Source organism: Manis pentadactyla, chromosome 5 (assembly GCF_030020395.1).
Source record: "Manis pentadactyla isolate mManPen7 chromosome 5, mManPen7.hap1, whole genome shotgun sequence".
NCBI classification, from domain to species: domain Eukaryota; kingdom Metazoa; phylum Chordata; class Mammalia; order Pholidota; family Manidae; genus Manis; species Manis pentadactyla.
Genome location: NC_080023.1, coordinates 3,193,173 through 3,210,686, shown reverse-complemented (window position 1 = coordinate 3,210,686; position 17,514 = coordinate 3,193,173). Strand labels below are relative to the sequence as shown.

Sequence of the window (17,514 nt, the reverse complement as noted above, 5' to 3'; positions counted from 1 at the left end):
CTTTGCTTCTTCGGACCTACCCTTTCAAAAGATGGGTGACCTCCCACCTTGGTCCCTTAGCTGACACTGCAGCTCTCCAGTAGGGAAACTGATGTCCTGAGCAGTCACCACACCTCTGAAGCCCCCTCTCTGCTCAGGCAGCATCCAGACAACAGGCGGCAGTATAGCCTTTTATGAGTGTGTGAAGAAGTTGGTTGAAATTTCCTCAGAGGGTATAACTGACTTGGGTGGCAGTGATTGCATGGTCAGCTTTGCCTGAAAGCTGTGGGCCTCTGAGGGTTCTGCTAGTAAGGTGGGCGAGCCCTGAGCAGAGTAACAGGGCGGAGAGCAGAGAGCCTGCAGGGAGACAGGCTGCCCGACAGCCCCTCCTGCCTGCCCCGGGCAGTACAGATGCAGGAGCAGGAGCAGCTAGAGTGGCAGTACAGTAGGCCTCAGCGAGGCTGGGGGTTTGAGGTCAGCCTGGGAGAATGAAGGGCATATTACAGTGCTCACGAATGGGTGCTCAGGGTGCATACCTGGACTCTGGCCAGGCCCCTGGTTTCTGCTTGCCTTGCTCAGTGGGGACCAGAAGCCACGCAGAGCTGCGGCGGGGCATGGAGCATTAGCAGTGTCTGCTAAGAAAGGGTGGTCCTTTCCAGAGGAAGGAAGCTACAAGGACAGCTTCAAGGAGAATGGGGCAAAAGTTAAGCAGCCCTGAATAATCTGGGGGCTGCTAGGGAAGCCCAGAAACTCCGGCAGCAGACTCAGCTGAGGCTAAGTATCTGTGCCCCGGGGGGTAGAGCAGCGCCCCAGTGGAGAGTTCCGAAGTGCCCCTCCTGACCGTGGCTCTCTGCATCTTAGAGCCACTGTGAGTTGCTGAACCCAGTTGCCTTCCTGCACTCCTCAAGCTGCCACTTGACGCACAGCAGCACAGCATAGAAAGAATCTGGCCTCTGTTGCCTAGTGAGGGTTGAGCTGGGTGTTGGGTGCTCTTGGATTCTTGTGCACAGCTCATCAGCGTCTAGTCCTTCTGGGCTTTCCAGGGACAGAACACCTCCTGAGGCGTATGCGGAGTTAGAATGGTAGTGACACCTTCGTCTTTGCGTAGTACTGGGAGTGCTTTATGTCATCAAACCCTGCAGACAGCTTGGTGAGGCTGGTGCTGGGGAGGGAGTTTGCACTCAGTAGTTCAGTAGCTCCTCCATGTCACCAAGGGTGAAGCCCAGCAGGCCCCCGCGCCCGCAGGAAACAGAGCAGGGCAAGAGGAAGAGGAGCCCTGGAAGCCAGGGAGCCGGGGTGGTAGGGCCCTACAGGGTGGGAGGTGACAGGTTCGGCTGGGAGGTTCTGTGTTCTCTGAGGAAAGCTGCACGGGACATGTTCTCAGCCTGCCTGTCAGGGCCCCGAATGAGAAATGCTGGAGCACTTGGCAGACCAGCTCAGGGACAGGGAAGAAAGGCTGGTTCAGGGAGTCTGGGCTGCAGCCAGCAGATGGAGAACCTGAGCCTTCTGGAAGGCAGGGCTCTAAACGTTTTGTTCTTTGAGCTACGGGGAGTTTTGTTAAGGTATAAACCAAATGTGGTGGTATCCTGAAGGTTAGAGGCCAGATCTCCCAAAGAAAGACCCTCTTTTTTTCTATTCCGAGTGGACAGAAATTTGGGAAATGAGTGTCTTTGGGCTGAAGAACAGAAAGGGCTCCCTAAGGCCAAATGCACATCCAAGGAAGGTAGGCCTGTGACCTTTGGTTAAAAGAAGGGGTTTCCAGCCAAATCCTGCCCTGGAGGAGGGATTCTGTAGAGGCTGTGTCATGTCCTTTTCTTCACATCAGTGGTTTGATACTATGACAAGTTCTGATTCATGGAATTTGTATTCCCATATGTTTCAGATGGTTGCTTTCTAACCATTCAGTGCCCTAAAATCTCAAGTTTTAAAGGATCCCAGCCTCACGTCAGCTCCCTGGCCACCTCCTCTTCAATGAGTTGAACCATTCTTGTGTTGACCTTTTAGTTTTCTTGCTGAAATCCCATCAGCTGGGCTCACATGACTGTTTCTTTTCCTGGGGATACTCTCAGAGAAAGCGTCGTGGTGGAACAGTAAATTCTAGACAGACCCAGAAGCGAACCCGGGAAGCAGCCTCCACCCCTGAGATGGCCTTGGAAACAGAACCCATTGAACTCGTGGAAAGTGGTAAGATGGCTAGGACCCCAGGACTGTGGGAAGTCGTGGTGTAGCGCGCACGGGCATGGGTACTGCACAAACACTGGAGCCATTAGGCATCCAGCATGCCTACCAGCTAGAGGGCCTTGTGCAAGTGACACAGCCTGTCCGAGCAGAGAAGTACCTCATCGGAAACAGGATAATACTGTGGTTCCTAGAGTTGTCGTAAGCTGAAATGAATCAATAATGTAGGACACTTAGAACCGGGCTTGGTAGGTAACACTTACTCTGTCACATCAGCGTCTCTGTAAGACCTACACTATCTCAGCCTCACCTGTTAACTAACAGCTGAAAGCTTAATTGGGCAAAGCTGCCCCCTTTGGTGTACCCTAAAACCTCCAGGGGTTTTGAGACAGTCACTCAGCTGGGCCAGCCTTTCAGCGTTCTGGGAATGTGCAGCAAGAGAGGCGAGACCCCTGGGTGGTCCCCCTTTTCTTTCTGAAATTGTGTCTCTAATTTGCTTGGCCTTCTGAGTACTCAGCTTCTCTCTTCTCTTTTTATTAAGACAAAAAACAGCCCAGGAAGGCAGAGCTGCCTGTGTTGGCAGGGTTTGGTATAGGCAGGGGCAAGGCTGGACTTCCCCTGCTGCCTGCTTGGGGAAGTGGCAGACTTCCTTTTGCTCTTGCATATGTTATGGTAGTTTTCATAACTGTGATGCCTGAAAACTGACATTTTTCAAGAGAAGCAACTCAGCTGAGATACATTTCACGAGCCCCTCGTGGCATGTTTGCAGTATAGTTGTATGGTCTGGGTTTCCCTTCTAACCAGGAGTCCTGAAAGCCCGGAGGCTGGGGCCCTGGCCTGCCCCCACCTCCACCCCCAAGCTGGTGCCCTGGCATCTGACCCCTGCCTTCCTTCAGGAGAGGCTGTCCCAGAGCCACCTCCCTTGGGGTACTGAACACACCCGTGGCCTCCTAGGGTGCTTGGAATGTCCCACTGCCTTCCAGTGCAGCACTTTCCATTGTGCAAGGCCACGGGCACAGGCCGCCCCTCGGAGGACTGCTCGTCATTGTGAGAGTCACAGTGGTGCCCACCAGAGAGAATGGGTTTGTAAATCACGGGCTTTCGACCTATGGACTATTCTTTAAAAAGAATGAGGTCATTTTGTACCAAGTACATTGAATTTCTCTGATATATTGTGGTTTTTATTCCTGTGCAACTGTTTAATACAAGAAAATAGGTTTGAATGTGCTAAATATACTACAAGTCTGTTTCCTCAAACACTCGTTACTCTACTTCATACTTAGTAGACGCACAAGTAGTTGTAAGTCTTTTCTGTTTATGTAGTGGAAGTTGTACCCTTGGAAGTGTTCTCCGTTCCTTCCTGCCAGGCAGAAGTGCAGGTGGTTGTTTGGCTCATGTCCTGGCCCACTTTGTCCTGGGCTCTTGCAGACACTGCGTGTGCCTCAGAGCTCATGGCCAGCTGCAGGACAAGCCCGACCTTCTTTGATGTGTTGGGGTTCTAGGGGGAAGAGAAATACCAGTATATGTCACCCTTGTTGTCCAACCACATTGGGAAGCCCTGGAGAGCTGAGAGGGGATGAAAGCGTAACTGAAGCAGGTGCCCAGCCGAGCTGGACTGAGGCCCGTGGGTGGCAGCAGCTACCAGCCACCCCCTGAGGGAAGGGCGCAGGGGGCAGGCAGAGGTCCAGGCAGCCCCACCTCAAAGAGAGCCTGAGCCCAGCTGCCTGCTTCTTAGTTGTAGGCACCTGGCCCCCAGGTAAGCTGTTGGTTCTCCCTGATGGGGGAGCAGGATGGGGCAGGGAGACCTAGTGGTGTATCCATGTGAAGCGAGGCTGCAGGGAGCAAGAAGTGTGCGTGTGCAGACACACCCCATCCCCATCCCAAGTTACCATGGATGTAAACCATACACTGCCATTCACAGGAAAACTATGGAAGGGCATGCATTAGCTGCCACCCCTGAAAGAGGATTGGTCCTGATGCTCTGCAGTTCTGTACTTTGAGAGCCTTTAGTTTTGTGTCAGCCTATACTCCGGTGTGTGAGCATATTAATGAAGTTCTGAGCACCACGCCTTTACTTTCTTCCTAATGCCGGCTAACGTGCTTTATTTTGAAGCTGGAGATGAAATAGTGGACCTCACCTGTGAATCCTTAGAGCCCGTGGTCGTCGACCTGACGCACAATGACTCTGTCGTGGTAAGTGTTAGTGAATCTGAGAGTCAACACCTCCTCGGCTGGGAGCCCCTGGCCAGCACTGACATCCGAAGGCCTTGCTAATAGGTTGTGGCTCGTGCTGAGGAAACTCAAGCATTTAATGCCTGGAGCCCAAAATTGAAAGTATTTCATGAAAATCATTTGTTGTGGCCTTGTTGCCTGTGGGTAGTCCACCAGGTGACCCTGACCTTTCTGCAGCTGGCACAGAAGCTGTTGAGGAGAACTCCGGGGCCCCCATCATTTCTCTCTAGTCCCTGGTTCCACACTATACCAGCTGTGTGACCTTGGACACAGTACTTAGCCTCATTTCACTAGGTCTGTGAAATGGGGATATGCCATCCATGTCAATAGGATGTTGTGAGGAGTGAGGGATCCTGTATTTGAGTGCTTAGCACCGAGGGTGATGCCCATTAAATGTGAGTTTACACCCTCACGGTGGGTGGCAGCCAGTGGGAAAAGTCGTTGAAGTTCCAGGAGCAGCTGCCTCCCCACGCCGTGGTTGTTTCTTGACTCCAGAGGGGATGGAGCCGAGGAGGCTGCCTGTGCTCCCTTCCCCTGGCACCAGTTAAGGCCTCTGGCATAGAGTGCGAATGCCCCATGGGTAGCCTTCAAGGAAGGAGACGCGGCCTGGTCTGAAGACATTGGGAAGGAGCTCTGGCAGACCTGCTCCACGGGGCAGGGAGCTCACGGCACGGGCCTCGGCGTCAGCTCGGCTTGCAGCCTAAGGCCGTGTTTGCCTTTCTGAAGGGTGCCACCTCAGCCTCTTCAGAGACGGTGTACAGAGTGTGGAGCACAGTCGGCAGGGTGGGGCGGGCACTGTTGAGGACTGAGCGTGTTGACGCCAGGGCCTGTGCTGTAGTGGAGTCTTCCCCTTGGCCTTGGGGCCCTTTGACCTCGGTTATCCTGACTGTGCTTAGAGCTTGAGAATGGAGTTGTACTGAGAAGCTTCTTTTAAGTCTTTAAAAGAAGAACAGGGTGAGGATAGAGGAGTGTCTTGACAGATTTAGAGGTTAAGACTCTGGTCTCATTTTGAAACAACTGGGTGTCCTGTTGTATCAGACTTCTGTCCAGTCCTCATCCCAAAGGATAAGTAGCTGCTCTTGCCAACTATTAAACTGCCCCTAGCAGCCCTGGATGAGTGCTTGGGGGCACGGTGGCTCCCAGACAGGAAACACTGATTTCTCTACAGATCGGGTAGAACTTCCTGAGATAAGTTAGAGTGGGTTTGGCCATGAGTGGTCCCTTCCTGGGCCTGTTAGTGTGTTTTCTGGGGTACATACATACATACAGGTTTGCTGCTAGTCTCCGTGGGCTCTCTGGGGTTCTGGAAAGATACTAGCTTGGTACCCTGGCTGAAGCCTGAAGCCCTGCTGCTGATTAACATTAACAAATGGTGCCAAGTCCCTATTTTCTCCACCACACTGTCCACCTACAGTGTTCCAGGCCCTGGGGAGATAGATAGCCAGGATTCTGCCCATACGACCTCACTTCCTGCCCTCAAGGAGGCGATGGTTGGCTTCTGTTGGGTGACAAACTGATCTCATGATGTCCCCTTCCCCACCTTGGTTTTGTTTTGATGACACTCCTCACCATAGGGGAGTCTGCCCCGAGTTTTTCCGCCCTCTTTCTGTTTCCCTCATCATAAGGTCATTGGGAAACACGGGGACAGGACTGTTGGGGGAGCTGCCCTGGAAGTGGGCAGGTGGCCACAGGAGACAGACAGTTATAGGAAGACTGGCTTGGGAGGCAGGAGTCCTCGGTTCTGGTTCCAGATGGACTTAACCTTGCTGTGGCCTCAGTGTGTCCAGCCATGAGCTAATTGCTTCGACTTAAATAGCACTCCTTCTAATCATTCTCTGCCTTCTGTTGTTTATTTTCATAAACTCAAATGCAGGTTTTAAATTTTACAGTGAGAAGTGATTTGAGGCTGAAATTCCTAGACTCTTAAACAAATCTACTTGGAAAACAGGGTAGTTTTAACTCAGGACAAAGGTCATCCTGTTAGATGAATTACAAGTTCAGGGTGACCTCAGTCCCAGACTTCAGGAGTGTGTGAAATGGATAAATGTATCTATGCCAAGTTGGGGTGATCTTCCCAGTTCCACCAGAATCTGGGGACAGGCTGAGTCTGCGGCTTCCGAGAGCCCTGCCCAGGAGTGGCTCTGTGTCTATGTGACAGGAGTCTCTGCGTACCAGGATCCAGACAGCTTCAGAACTTGTGAGCCCTCTTAAGACCTAAGACCTAATGAGAACCTTTATGCAGACTTGTGTTTTTTCAACTCGCTTCTCAGGAATCCAAAACCCCCAATAAATTTAGAGGGAAAAAAAAAACAACTATGAGATACAGTAGGACTTTGTACATCTCTGCTTTGATACTTTCCCTCAAAATTGACCTTCACTTTTGGCATTGCATACTCAGAAAAGGCTGTTACTACAGGGTCCTGGGGTACTAGGTTAATGCCAACTGGTTTCCGAAGTGGTGGTGCCAGTTCCCACCAGCACCAATGTCAGGGCTCTTGTTCCGCACCCTCCCCACACATCACTGGTCTGATGGTTGCCTTGTAGAATCCCTTTGGGGTTTTATTTGTATTCCTGATTACTGTTGGGATTGAACATCTTTTCATGGTTTTTCATGGTTCATTTTCCTCTTTTGTAAAGTGTCTTTTTGAATCATGTTTTTTTTTTTACACATATATTGTATGCACAGCCTTGTAAACAGCTAAAGAAATTGAATTTGAAGCAGCTCCTTTGACTTTTCTTTTTAAACAGAGAATCTTCTTTTTTTTTTTTTTCTACTCATTTTTCCATTTGATTGTCTTCCTTGTCCTTTTTTGGGAGAATTCTTTGTAAGTTCTAAGTATGAATCTGCCATTAGTTATGTTTTGTATGTTTTGTATCTTCTGCTCTTCTTCTTGGTTTATGTACAGAGAGGTTCTTAATACAGTTACATTTATCAGTTTGTTGAAGAAAATCATAAAAGTAGGTTCCTATATCCTAAAAGTTTCACAGTTTTGCTGCCCACATTTAGGTCGCTAATCCACTTGAATTGAGTTGACTTGTGCATGGTTAGAAATGAGAGTCTTTAATGGCTCTCAGTAAAGTTTTATAATGTTCCCCGTAGTGGCTTTGCAAGCCTCTTGTTGGAAGATTTATTCTAGGGACATAGTATTTTCAGATACTACTTCAGCTACAAAAAATGGTATTTTAAAATTTCAGTTTCTTTTTTGTTTTTATTTAATTGCTGATATAAAGAAATGCAATTGGATTTTACCTGTTTTGTTTTTTTAGTCTAGCAGTTCTTAATCTGCCAATCTTCTGTATTTGCACACAGAACAAGTTTTGGTTCTTTTCTATTTCCTTTTTTCCTTGGCTTAACCCATGGCTAAAAAAAATTTAGCCCTGGCTGAATAAAAATGGTGACAGTAACGGGCATTGTCTCAAATCTGAAAGAATTCTTTTCAAAGTTTTACCATTAAGTAAGGCTTCTGCTGTTGGTTTTTGTTTGTATCCTTAATCGCATCAGAGAAATTCCTCTGTTGCCTGTTCAGCTAAAAGCTTCATCATGCATCAGTGTTGAATTCATCTAATGATAATTTTTCCCTTTTCATGTTGAAAGTGGAGAATTACATTGGCCTCTAGTGTTGAACCACCTAAACATTGTGGTCATGACACTATGTTTTTATATATTGCTAGACTCAGTTTGATAATATTTTGTATATAATTTCTGCATCTGTCTTTATAAGTAAGATTTGACACCCTACTGTAGTATTTCTTTTTTTGTACACGTTCTTCATAGGGTTTTGGTATCAGAGTATTGGTATTTTCATAAAGTGCGTTGGGCACCCTTTTTTCTTGTTCTCCAGATGGTTTTGTAGTAATGGAATTAGTTCTTCCTTTAATGCTTGGTAGAACTCTGCAGTGTGGGTACCTAACCTAGAGTTCTCATGAGGTGTGGTAATTATGGTTTTTAGGAATTTGTTGATTTTATCTAAAATTTTCACTTTTATTAGCATAAATTTGTTTATAATGTCTTTATGTTCTTGAAATCTGTAATAGTGTCTCCTTTTTCATTTCTGATACTGGTTATTTGTGTTTTCTGTCTTTTTAGATTTGTATCACCAAAGGTTTATTAGATCTTTCAGTGAACCAACTTTTAGCTTTGTGGATCCTTTCTCTTGTAAGTTTGTTTCATTCCTTGATTTTCTTTTCTCTTTGAGTTTATTTTGCTGTTTTTCTAACTTATTTTCATTATTTCTTTTCCAGTAAATGCATTTAAGATTTATTTTCTTTCGCTATATCCTACAAATTTACTGGTATTTTAGATTCAACATGTAATTATCAGATTTGTATTTTTTAACTTCAAACATACAGGGTTATTTTGGGGGTTATTATTATTTTTTTAAATTACTGGTTCTTTGCATTATTGTTCAGAAAACAGCTTCTGTGTGCTGGTTTTTTGATGTCTGCTGGGATTTACTTTGAGCCTGGCCTGCACAGGGTGGCTGGCCTTCATTGGCTATCTGCTTCCAAAGCTCTTCCCTAGGCCTTGGTTTCTCTGTGACTTTCAGAAGTAGACTTCAAGTTTGCAAGAACCTTCTGTGTCTTTTTCCTCGGGATTATTGTATTCCCTTCATCTTTGGCCAAATAACTCTTTTTGGATACCTCTTTATTTTAAAGTATGTGTGTTCTCTTGTTTTTGGTTGTCTTCAGTGGGAAAATTGATGGGAATACTAGCCTGTCATTTATTGGAAATCTCTGCGTATGTTTTCCACCCTGCTGCTTTCCTCTCTGGTTTAACTGGTGAATAGAAGTTTCAGGCCATTTCTCAGAGCATTTGCAGGATGCCTGTCTGAGCTGGCTAGAAGTGATGCAGTGAGGAAAGAGACTTGCTTTAAGAAACTGAGACTTTTAAGAGAAGGGGGTTCTTGAAAATTGTGTTATATTGACTGTTTACCCATGTTGAATATCAAAAGATTCCTTTTAAAGTCATGGTTTTCCTGGGATCTTTTTTGGTCTGTTTCCATAGTACTAAAGAATCATGGTATCTGTCTTATGCTCTGTACTCCACTGGGTTTTTCATTTGTGAGATTATTGGAAGGGTCCCTTGCAGGCAGGGACAGAGCCTGTCTGTCTCTGACTGGGTGTAGCAAAGAGCGCGAGGGCACACAGCAACTGCCAGAAAGAGTGAGTAACTATAGGTAAAGAAAGAGCTCAGACATCACATCCAGGAGTCAAGGAGATGGTTGTACATGGACTTACATGGATTGCTTACTTGACTAGATGGGTAATGTCAGCACCAGCCTTCCTGGTGTCCTGGCAGTGCTGCTGTAACAGCTATCTGTAATTGCATGATGTGTGTGCAACTGTTGGCTCTCAAGAGCAGCCTTTTGTGGACTCAGTGGGTGGAGATGGCTGTTATTCCCAGTGGAATAACATGCGATGCTGAGTGGGAAGGTAGTCCAAAGCAAGTGACTCTCTGAGCTCTCAGCTAGGTGAACATTCTAGAAATGGCAGTGGTCAGCGTGCTTATAGAGGGCCCCAGTCTTTCATGCCTACAAACGGCTGCAGCTCTGAGAGGTGCCTAGAATGCTGGGCCTTTTGTCCACTAGTAGAATGGCTTGGCCTTGCAGAGTGACCAGGAGCCGTGACGTGGGTGTCGGCACTTGCAGATGTTCTAAGGCTCACCTGTGCTTCAGAAGCTCAGAGGAGCCAGGTGACTGACAGGAGTTCGTGTGCTCAGTTGTGACAGCCAGCAGCACCAGGTGCCTGCTGCAGGCTGTTCGCTCTCCAGGTGTCTCCACTTGTCTCTGAATGCTCTGGCTAGCCCAAAGTCTAAAAGAGAGGCCAGGCATGAAGGTGAGGTGGAATGCGTGGGTCTAGTCTGGGGCCGCTGGCCACAGTACTAACTCAGCTGTTCAGACCAGGTGGCTGGTGAATTTTGTTTTGGTTTGGCATCTTACTTCTTTTAAAGGCCTCTGTCAGTTGAGAGGACCCAGAGAGTTGTACCTGTTCCCGTCTGCTTACTCCTGTGGTCAGTGTTCCTAAAGCTGTCATGCCCTTGGCCTTTCCTCTGTCTCGTATCAGCCAAGCACTGCTTCCTGTGGGGCTGCAGCCACAAAGAAGGGACATTCCAGAGGGCTTGCAGACACCTTGCAGGGATTCTGGGATTTGATGTGGTTCAGCTGCTTGTGCCAGCAGCACCCCAGGCCTTGGGACTGGGGAGTATAGGCACCTTCCTGGGGATTCAGGTTAGGTCTGGCCTGAGCTCGGTGCTGCCCAGAGATGAGCCGTGTCTGCCTCGTGGGAGCCCGTGGAGGGCCAGTTTCCACACACTGAGTATCAGGGAGCCAGAGGCATCCTGTTGCTCCCATGTGTGTCCATCTTGGCAAAGGGAGATGAAGGTGGTGTTGGGGCCCAGGAAATCTGGGGTCACCCCTGACCCAGCAGAATTCCCTCCTGGTCCCAGCTAAATTCTAGGCCCCCCTTTTCTAGGTGCCATATGGACCACACCTTGTGCTACCTTAAGCTTTTCTTCCTGTAAACAGTTCCAATGATGAAGGTTCATAGCCACCCTTCTTCTGGGGGTTGGGGGAGCACCGTCTGTAGCTCCATGTGTGGGTTATATTCTCCATTGCCACATGAGGACCTTTGTACTCAGATCTTCCTCCCTGGGGTGGCCATTTGTATCTCCATCAGGATTCAGGTTGGAAAACCGAGTCCACTCTACTTATTCAGAAGCAGGAATGGATTTTACTACATGGGAGAAGTTACTTCATGGTGTTGAAAAGGCTGAAGGAGCAGGTCTGTAGGAATAACTCCAACCATCTCAGCCTCAACCCACTGTGAGAGCTGCTCTCTCTGCCCCGAGCAGAAGAGCAGGAGGTGGGAGCCACCACCAGCACTCATCTCTTTGGGTTCAAGGAAACACTACTGTGCGGCCCCTTGCCAGGGCAGAGCCTGAGATTAGGACTTGGCAGCCTCTGCCAGGACTGCCTCTTGATACCCGCAGCTGTGTCTGCCAGCAGCTGAAGTTGGCCTCTGCCTTCCTGCCTCCCAGCAGCATGAGTGTGTCTCATTGAGGCAACTTAATTCATGTCCAGAGTCCCCGTTGCAAGGGAGTCAGAATAGAGTTAGAGCTTCCTGGTTCTGCAGGCAGGACAAAGTGCCAGATGGGGACAGCCCCCCCGCCCCCTGCCACAGGTGCCATCCAGCGAGCGGTGGACAGCAGGGCCTGCCGTACCATCTTGAGCATTTCCCTGAGGCAGCTGATGGTGTGCAACAAGTGAGAGGGAAAGGCTGTGCTGCTGGTGTGGTTGACACCCTGACCCAGTGAGAGGGCCCAGAGGACACAGTTTGAACTCATAGCTAAAATGACTCTCAGGCTAAGTTCCAAGTAGTCAAGCGATGGTCTTACCAAGTTCCTGTTGACTTTATTGGCCACGAGAGCACGGGTTGAATTGGTGCTGCCCTTGGTGTGTGCCACTCTCATTGGTCCTTACATGGCCCACTTTGTTTAATTAGTTAATTACTTTTAACAATGTATTAAGCTCTGCATGCCCTCCTCCTGGTAAAGGCTCCATCTTTGGCCATAGCCTACATGGAGTAAGATCTTGCCGTTGGCCTGTGGGACAGGAGGGCGCATGGAGTAGATGTGGGCGCCAGGGCCTGGCTTTCACAGGAGGAAGTTGGAGGCTTTCGGAGGGTAAGTAGCTTCCCCAGGCCGTGCGGCCAGCAGCCAGCTCCCTGAGAGTGGGCTGGGAGGCAGAGCCCTCTGTCTTCCTGCCCTGGATTGGTGGGGCTTGCTGGTGCCGGAGCACTTTGCATTTGAAACAAGAAATATTTCAGTTTTATCATTTAAGAGTTGAAAACAACACGGAATATTTTATGTCAAACTGATTGTGTCTTTCTCTTTTGTTTTTCTCCTTTTTAAAAGATTGTTGACGGTGAGTGGTTTCGTCTCTTCCTCTGCTGGGTTTGGATAGGAACTGAACGGGGGTGAGGGTCGGTGCGGCAGCCCTGGCTAGGCTGCTAGGCCTGAGGAAGCCTTGCCCCGAGCGCTGAGCTACAGTCTCCCTGGATTTTGGAGAGGCCAGCCACCGTAGGGCGCCCCACAGCTCAGGCATCTGCTTGAGGCGCGGATGGAGGCTTCCCTGGGGAGACAGGAGGGGGGCCTCCATGAAGCTGGGCAGGACCTTCTGGGCATGGTGGGTGTGGAGGACATTCTTCTCTGGGATCCAGGGCTGGCCCTTCTTAGCAGAAGCAGGGGTGGCAGGACCGGGAGGCCCCTGCCCTGACTCTGGACTCACACTGTAGAAAGGAGGCGGCCGAGGAGGAACCCAAGGCGGCCACGCCAGGACCACGCCGACAGCTGTGTGGTGAGCAGTGACGAGGAGGAGCTGTCCAGGGACAGGGACGTGTTTGTGACTGCCCACGCTGCCAGAAATGGCAGGGAGGAGGCGACTGCAGGACTCAGGTACCAGCATGCCCACCGCTCTCCTGCCCCCGTGCTGTCACCAGGAAGCCTCTGGCCACCAGTTGCCCCGTTGGCCCCCTTGGAGTGGGGTCCGCATTCTCCCTCGCCGCTTCTCGGAAAGGGGGCAGGTGTTAGAGACAGTGGGCCTTCAGCGAGAGCTGTGAGCCCCCGGCTGGGGAAGGGCCTGCAAGGGCAGCTGCCCGCCAGGTGGGTGCAGGTGGGACTGGATTCAGAGCTGGGCTCAGCTGTTCCCCTCGTGACCTGGGTGTGCTGGGCGCTGGTGGGCTGGGTGTGAACGGCCCCGGCTGGCGGCACACCCTACCCCCTGACGGGGAGAGCAGGCCCAGTTGCCCCAGCCTCCTGCACTAGGAAAGCCTGGGGTTTCTGGGCATGACTGCTGCCCTCCAGGGGCCTCTGAGGGAGCACAGGCTGGGAGCTGGGGAGCACAGGGTGACCTGGGTTCTCTGCACCTTCTCGTGGTCCCATCTCTCTGTTGGCCCTTCTCAGGGTCTCACTGCTGCACCTCCTTGGGGCAGCTGGCCTGCCCCTAAGTCTCCCTGTGCCTGGGCCGAGGCAGGGTCACAGGAGGGCACTGTAGGGATGTGGGCCACTCGTAAGAGGCCGCTTAGAGTGAGTGGTGGACCACTGGAGTCTGCCGCGGGACTGACGTGAAGCACTGTGATTTTAGGCCCTCGGGTACTGTCAGTTGTCCGATCTGCATGGATGGGTACTCAGAGGTAAGCAAACCGAGCTGTGTCTTCTCCACTTCTGGTTTCCACACTGCTTCAGTGGGAGAATTCCATGAGAGAGGATCTTCTCGTTAGGTGGGATTTGACACATCCATTGTGCAGTCACGCCTGGGCTGGCGCACAGCTTGTCACATGTCTGTGTGTTGGGGATATGTACCAGCTTTCCTTGGGCTCTGCAGCCTTCAGCTGTGGACCCTGCGTTCCCAGCACTTCCCTGTATGTTTCCCGTCCTGGTCTAAGCAGGCACTAGTAGTGTTTACTGTGGCCCTTGAACCCTGGCATTGCCCCGCCGTGCCCTCACAGCAGCCCAGGGCCTCACCAGGCCTAGGGTCTGGGTGCCTGGAACCCTTGAGCCCCCTCGGGCTGCACTGCCAGGACCCTGGCTCCTGCCCTGCCCAGCCTCAGACACATCACATGCACTGCCTGACCCAGAAGACAGAACGCGGCCCCCACCCTGCCTTTCCTGAGTGGCCCTGGCCTGCCTGCCCTCTCACTCGTCCTCAGGGATGGGTAGGGTGGGACTCTGGGGACGGCTGCTGTTCTGGCTCAAGGGCAGACGGGAAGGCTGTTCTTTCTGTTTTCTAGATTGTGCAGAATGGACGTCTCATTGTTTCTACAGAATGTGGCCATGTCTTCTGTAGCCAGTGCCTCCGTGATTCCCTTAAGAATGCTAACACTTGCCCAGCTTGCAGGAAGAAGATCAGCCACAAGCGATACCACCCCATTTACATATGAAGTGTTGGGAGTTGCTGAGCTGCTCAGGAGACAGCAGACAGACAGACAGCCTGGCTGGGGTCTCCATGCAGCCATACATGAGTTATCTGCCTCCAGTTTCCTGAGCTCAAAAAGACTTTCAAAACCAACGTCTGCTACGTAAACTGCTCTCTTGTTTCCAACCCCCTCTTAGATCCCTTTGTTACCTCCAGTTTTGTGCTGTGGAGCTGGAGCTGGGCGCTCCCAGGCCAGGTCTGCATCTCTGCTCCTTTAGTTTCAGGGTAGGAGAGGGAGGCAGGCACACTGGAATTGAAAAATGTGGCTCCAGCCTCTTTGCCAAACCTGAACGTTTGTCACACAGTTTCCCCTTCTTGGAAAGTGCCCCAGCTCCCTGCTGGTTGGTGGTGTGGAGGGGCTGGCCCTGGCCGGAGTGAGCAGGCCTGCCCAGTTCTCCCAGGCACGCTACCTCGTCCCAGGCTTCCACCCCCACCACAGTGACCAAGGCAGACATGGCCCGCCGGCCCGAGAATCCCAGTGCGAGCACAGCCCGGGAGAGACTAGTCGCTGCACCCGGCTCTTGCTCCCGAGTCTGAGGTCACTGTGACTGCCTGCACCTCGGTGGTGGCGTGCAGGGATTTCGGCACATCAACAGAGCCTGTGTGGGGCAGTGCCCGGGTGCCTAGGAACGCAACATGCAGGAAGGCGTTCTCTGCTGACTGCCGGGTGGCCCAGGAGGTGTAGTGCTGTTGGGTCCCTCAGAGGCCACCTGTTGCCTGTGCAGCGGTGCCTGTCCCATCCTGTCCTGTTCACAACCTGTCCTCAGGAGCCTTCCCTGTGCCCCAGAGCTGCGCCGGGAAAGCAGGGCAGGCATGTGTCCAGGTGTCCTCTTCTGATCAGATCCATTGTGTGTCTGCCACATGCCCTCAGTCCTCAGTTCCCACTGCCTGATGCCCACTCAGGCATAGATACGGGGAGGTGGTGGCAGTAATCGTGGCCTTATCAGCTGCCCATGTCCACACTTGCCCAGGTCACAGCACCCCACGTTTCAGAGTAGGGCCCCCCTGACATAGCGGGGCGCTGCCTCGGCCTTCTCACCCACCCCACCTGCTGACATTGATTCCAGGAACTGCTTTTCTGGCTGTCTGGGCTTGTGACTACCGCATAGATTTTGGTTGGCAAGAGTACGGTGGCTCTCCTTCCCAAGGGGCCCAGATGGTACCCTCCTCCACCCAACCCCACGGGTCCTTGAGGAGGCAGAGGGCGGCCCAAGCTGCCCCTGACAGCTCAGGGCTTGAGATGGCCTGGCCAGCAGGGGAGAGGCCTTCCAGTGCCGGCCTGCCTTCACCTCCATGCACTCCTTCCTCAGAGGGCTTCAAGCCCAGCCAGCAGCCTGTTCGTATGTAACATCTTCAAGGTGGAGAAGGGGCCTCTTCTGGCTTTGCTAGCAATAACTGACCTTCAGGCTACCCTTCTGAAGGAGCAGGGACTTGGCACGAATTCACTGTAAGCGGGGCTGAAGGAGTGTCCCTCTGTGTGAAAGAAAATTGTTTTATTCTTTGTTCTGACTTTTTAACTGTTTGGCTCACTTCCAGTTAGTGTGAGTGAAAGTATTCATTTTCTGTTTGAGTCAAGGAGGGCAGACCGTCAGTTCTCGTGGTGCGCGGGGCGAATGCCCTCCAGTTGGGTGTGCTGCCTGAGTTCCTTCTGGCCTTCTCACACACACTTCCATGTTCTAACAGCACAGCAGCCAGACTTCAGGAGCCAAGACAACCGTGCAGCCAAAATCTCTTAAGTTTTATGCTTAAGAGCAAATGGTTGATCATAAAAGTTGTATTCTTTCATATACTAAATTAAATTGGGGAAAAATGTTGTTTTTGCTATTCAGAAACTACAAAACAGGAAAAGGTTGATATGAAGAAATCCCTTTCCCTTCCTCAGTGTACATAGTTCAAATCTTGCTTTGTTACATTTAAACTATATCCATGTATGTCAGTCTGTTTTGGGCTCCTCTGCTAGTGTTACAAATGGAAATAAAACCATTAATTTGAACCAAATATATTTTTCATCCACTGTTATGCTCTTTGGGGTAGATTTCCTTCCCCTTCTCAAAGCATGTGATTTCTGTGCACCTCATGTTTCATGATTTTTTGTCTGTGTGTGTGTGCAAGAAAGTTTTCTGGCTGCCGACCCAGGAGCCAGCAGCTGAGAGGCCATTCTTGGAGCAGAACCACAGCCAGGCCTGGGAAGCCCTAAGCCCTAAGGAGTGAGGTCGGCTGCATGGCTGTTAAGTTTGGCCAGTGCCAGCCCAGGACTAGACCTCTTGAGTGGCGGGGAATCTGGCAGTGATGCACCACACCCCCTCCCAGGCCCAGCCCTGGCTGCCCAGACACAGGATTGCCCTCCCGAAGGGAGTGTGGGAGCCCCAGGGAGCCGTGGGGAGGCTGGAAAGGGGAGTGTGCTTGGGGTTCCCAGAGAGCAGGTGGCCGCAGTTTGCCGTGCGCATCTCTGCCCTTCCCTGTTCCTACCATGTAGTTCCCAGAGGGAGACAAAGGCTTGTGGGCTGGGTGCCTGGGGCTCAGCCGCAGACTCCGCTGCTAAACCAAAGAGGTAGGTCTACCTTCTGGTAGAGACCATCAGAGAGAAAAGGTGGTTTTTCAAATGCCTGCTGTGTAACTGCCATGCTCCCATACTCTGGTGGGTATTGGCTGCCCTGGGGTGTACATTCTTTGAGGAAGACAGTTCCCCAGTTCAGTGGAAAACCTAAGCCGGCAAAAGTGAGGTGCAGGGGCCCCAAGAGAGCGGGAGGAGATGTTGAGCTGCACTCCTCGAGGTTCGAAACGTTCTCTTGGAAAGAGGAGAGGTAACATAGTGTATCACATTGATTTTTTACATTGTACACCAGCCTTAACTTACAATTGCCTTGTTCAAGATGCTTTGTCACTTATTTTGTTTTGCCAATATTTGGTTTTAGGGGTTTTTTGAGTCCATGTGCATGAGTTCTACTGACCTACCAAAGTAGAGGTGGTTCCCTACAATGGGATCAGAGTATTCTCTTTATACCTTAGATTCGAATTGTTTGTTCCCTGACTGTTAAGTACAATTCAGCGTTAAAATCTCTGAGCTTTTGTTTTCATTAAGGAAAGATTTTAAAATACTGGTTTGATTCTTTTTTTAATGAGAATATTCACATTTTAAAGCCAATTTTATTAA

The 17,514-nt window shown here is 50.7% G+C and overlaps 1 protein-coding gene across 2 annotated transcripts in view; it reads left to right on the top strand.

Annotated features, from left to right (window-relative positions):
* RNF4 (ring finger protein 4) overlaps positions 1 to 16,360 on the top strand; it is a 32,045-nt gene extending 15,685 nt beyond the window's left edge. For both annotated transcript variants that reach the window (XM_057502037.1, XM_057502038.1), the window contains exons 3-7: positions 2,049 to 2,163; positions 4,271 to 4,360; positions 12,682 to 12,841; positions 13,530 to 13,578; positions 14,176 to 16,360. In XM_057502037.1, the coding sequence (XP_057358020.1) occupies positions 2,049 to 2,163; positions 4,271 to 4,360; positions 12,682 to 12,841; positions 13,530 to 13,578; positions 14,176 to 14,325 (564 nt within the window). In that variant the 3' untranslated portion in view covers positions 14,326 to 16,360. The remainder of the gene's footprint in view (positions 1 to 2,048; positions 2,164 to 4,270; positions 4,361 to 12,681; positions 12,842 to 13,529; positions 13,579 to 14,175) is intronic.
* The last annotated feature ends 1,154 nt before the right edge of the window (positions 16,361 to 17,514 follow it).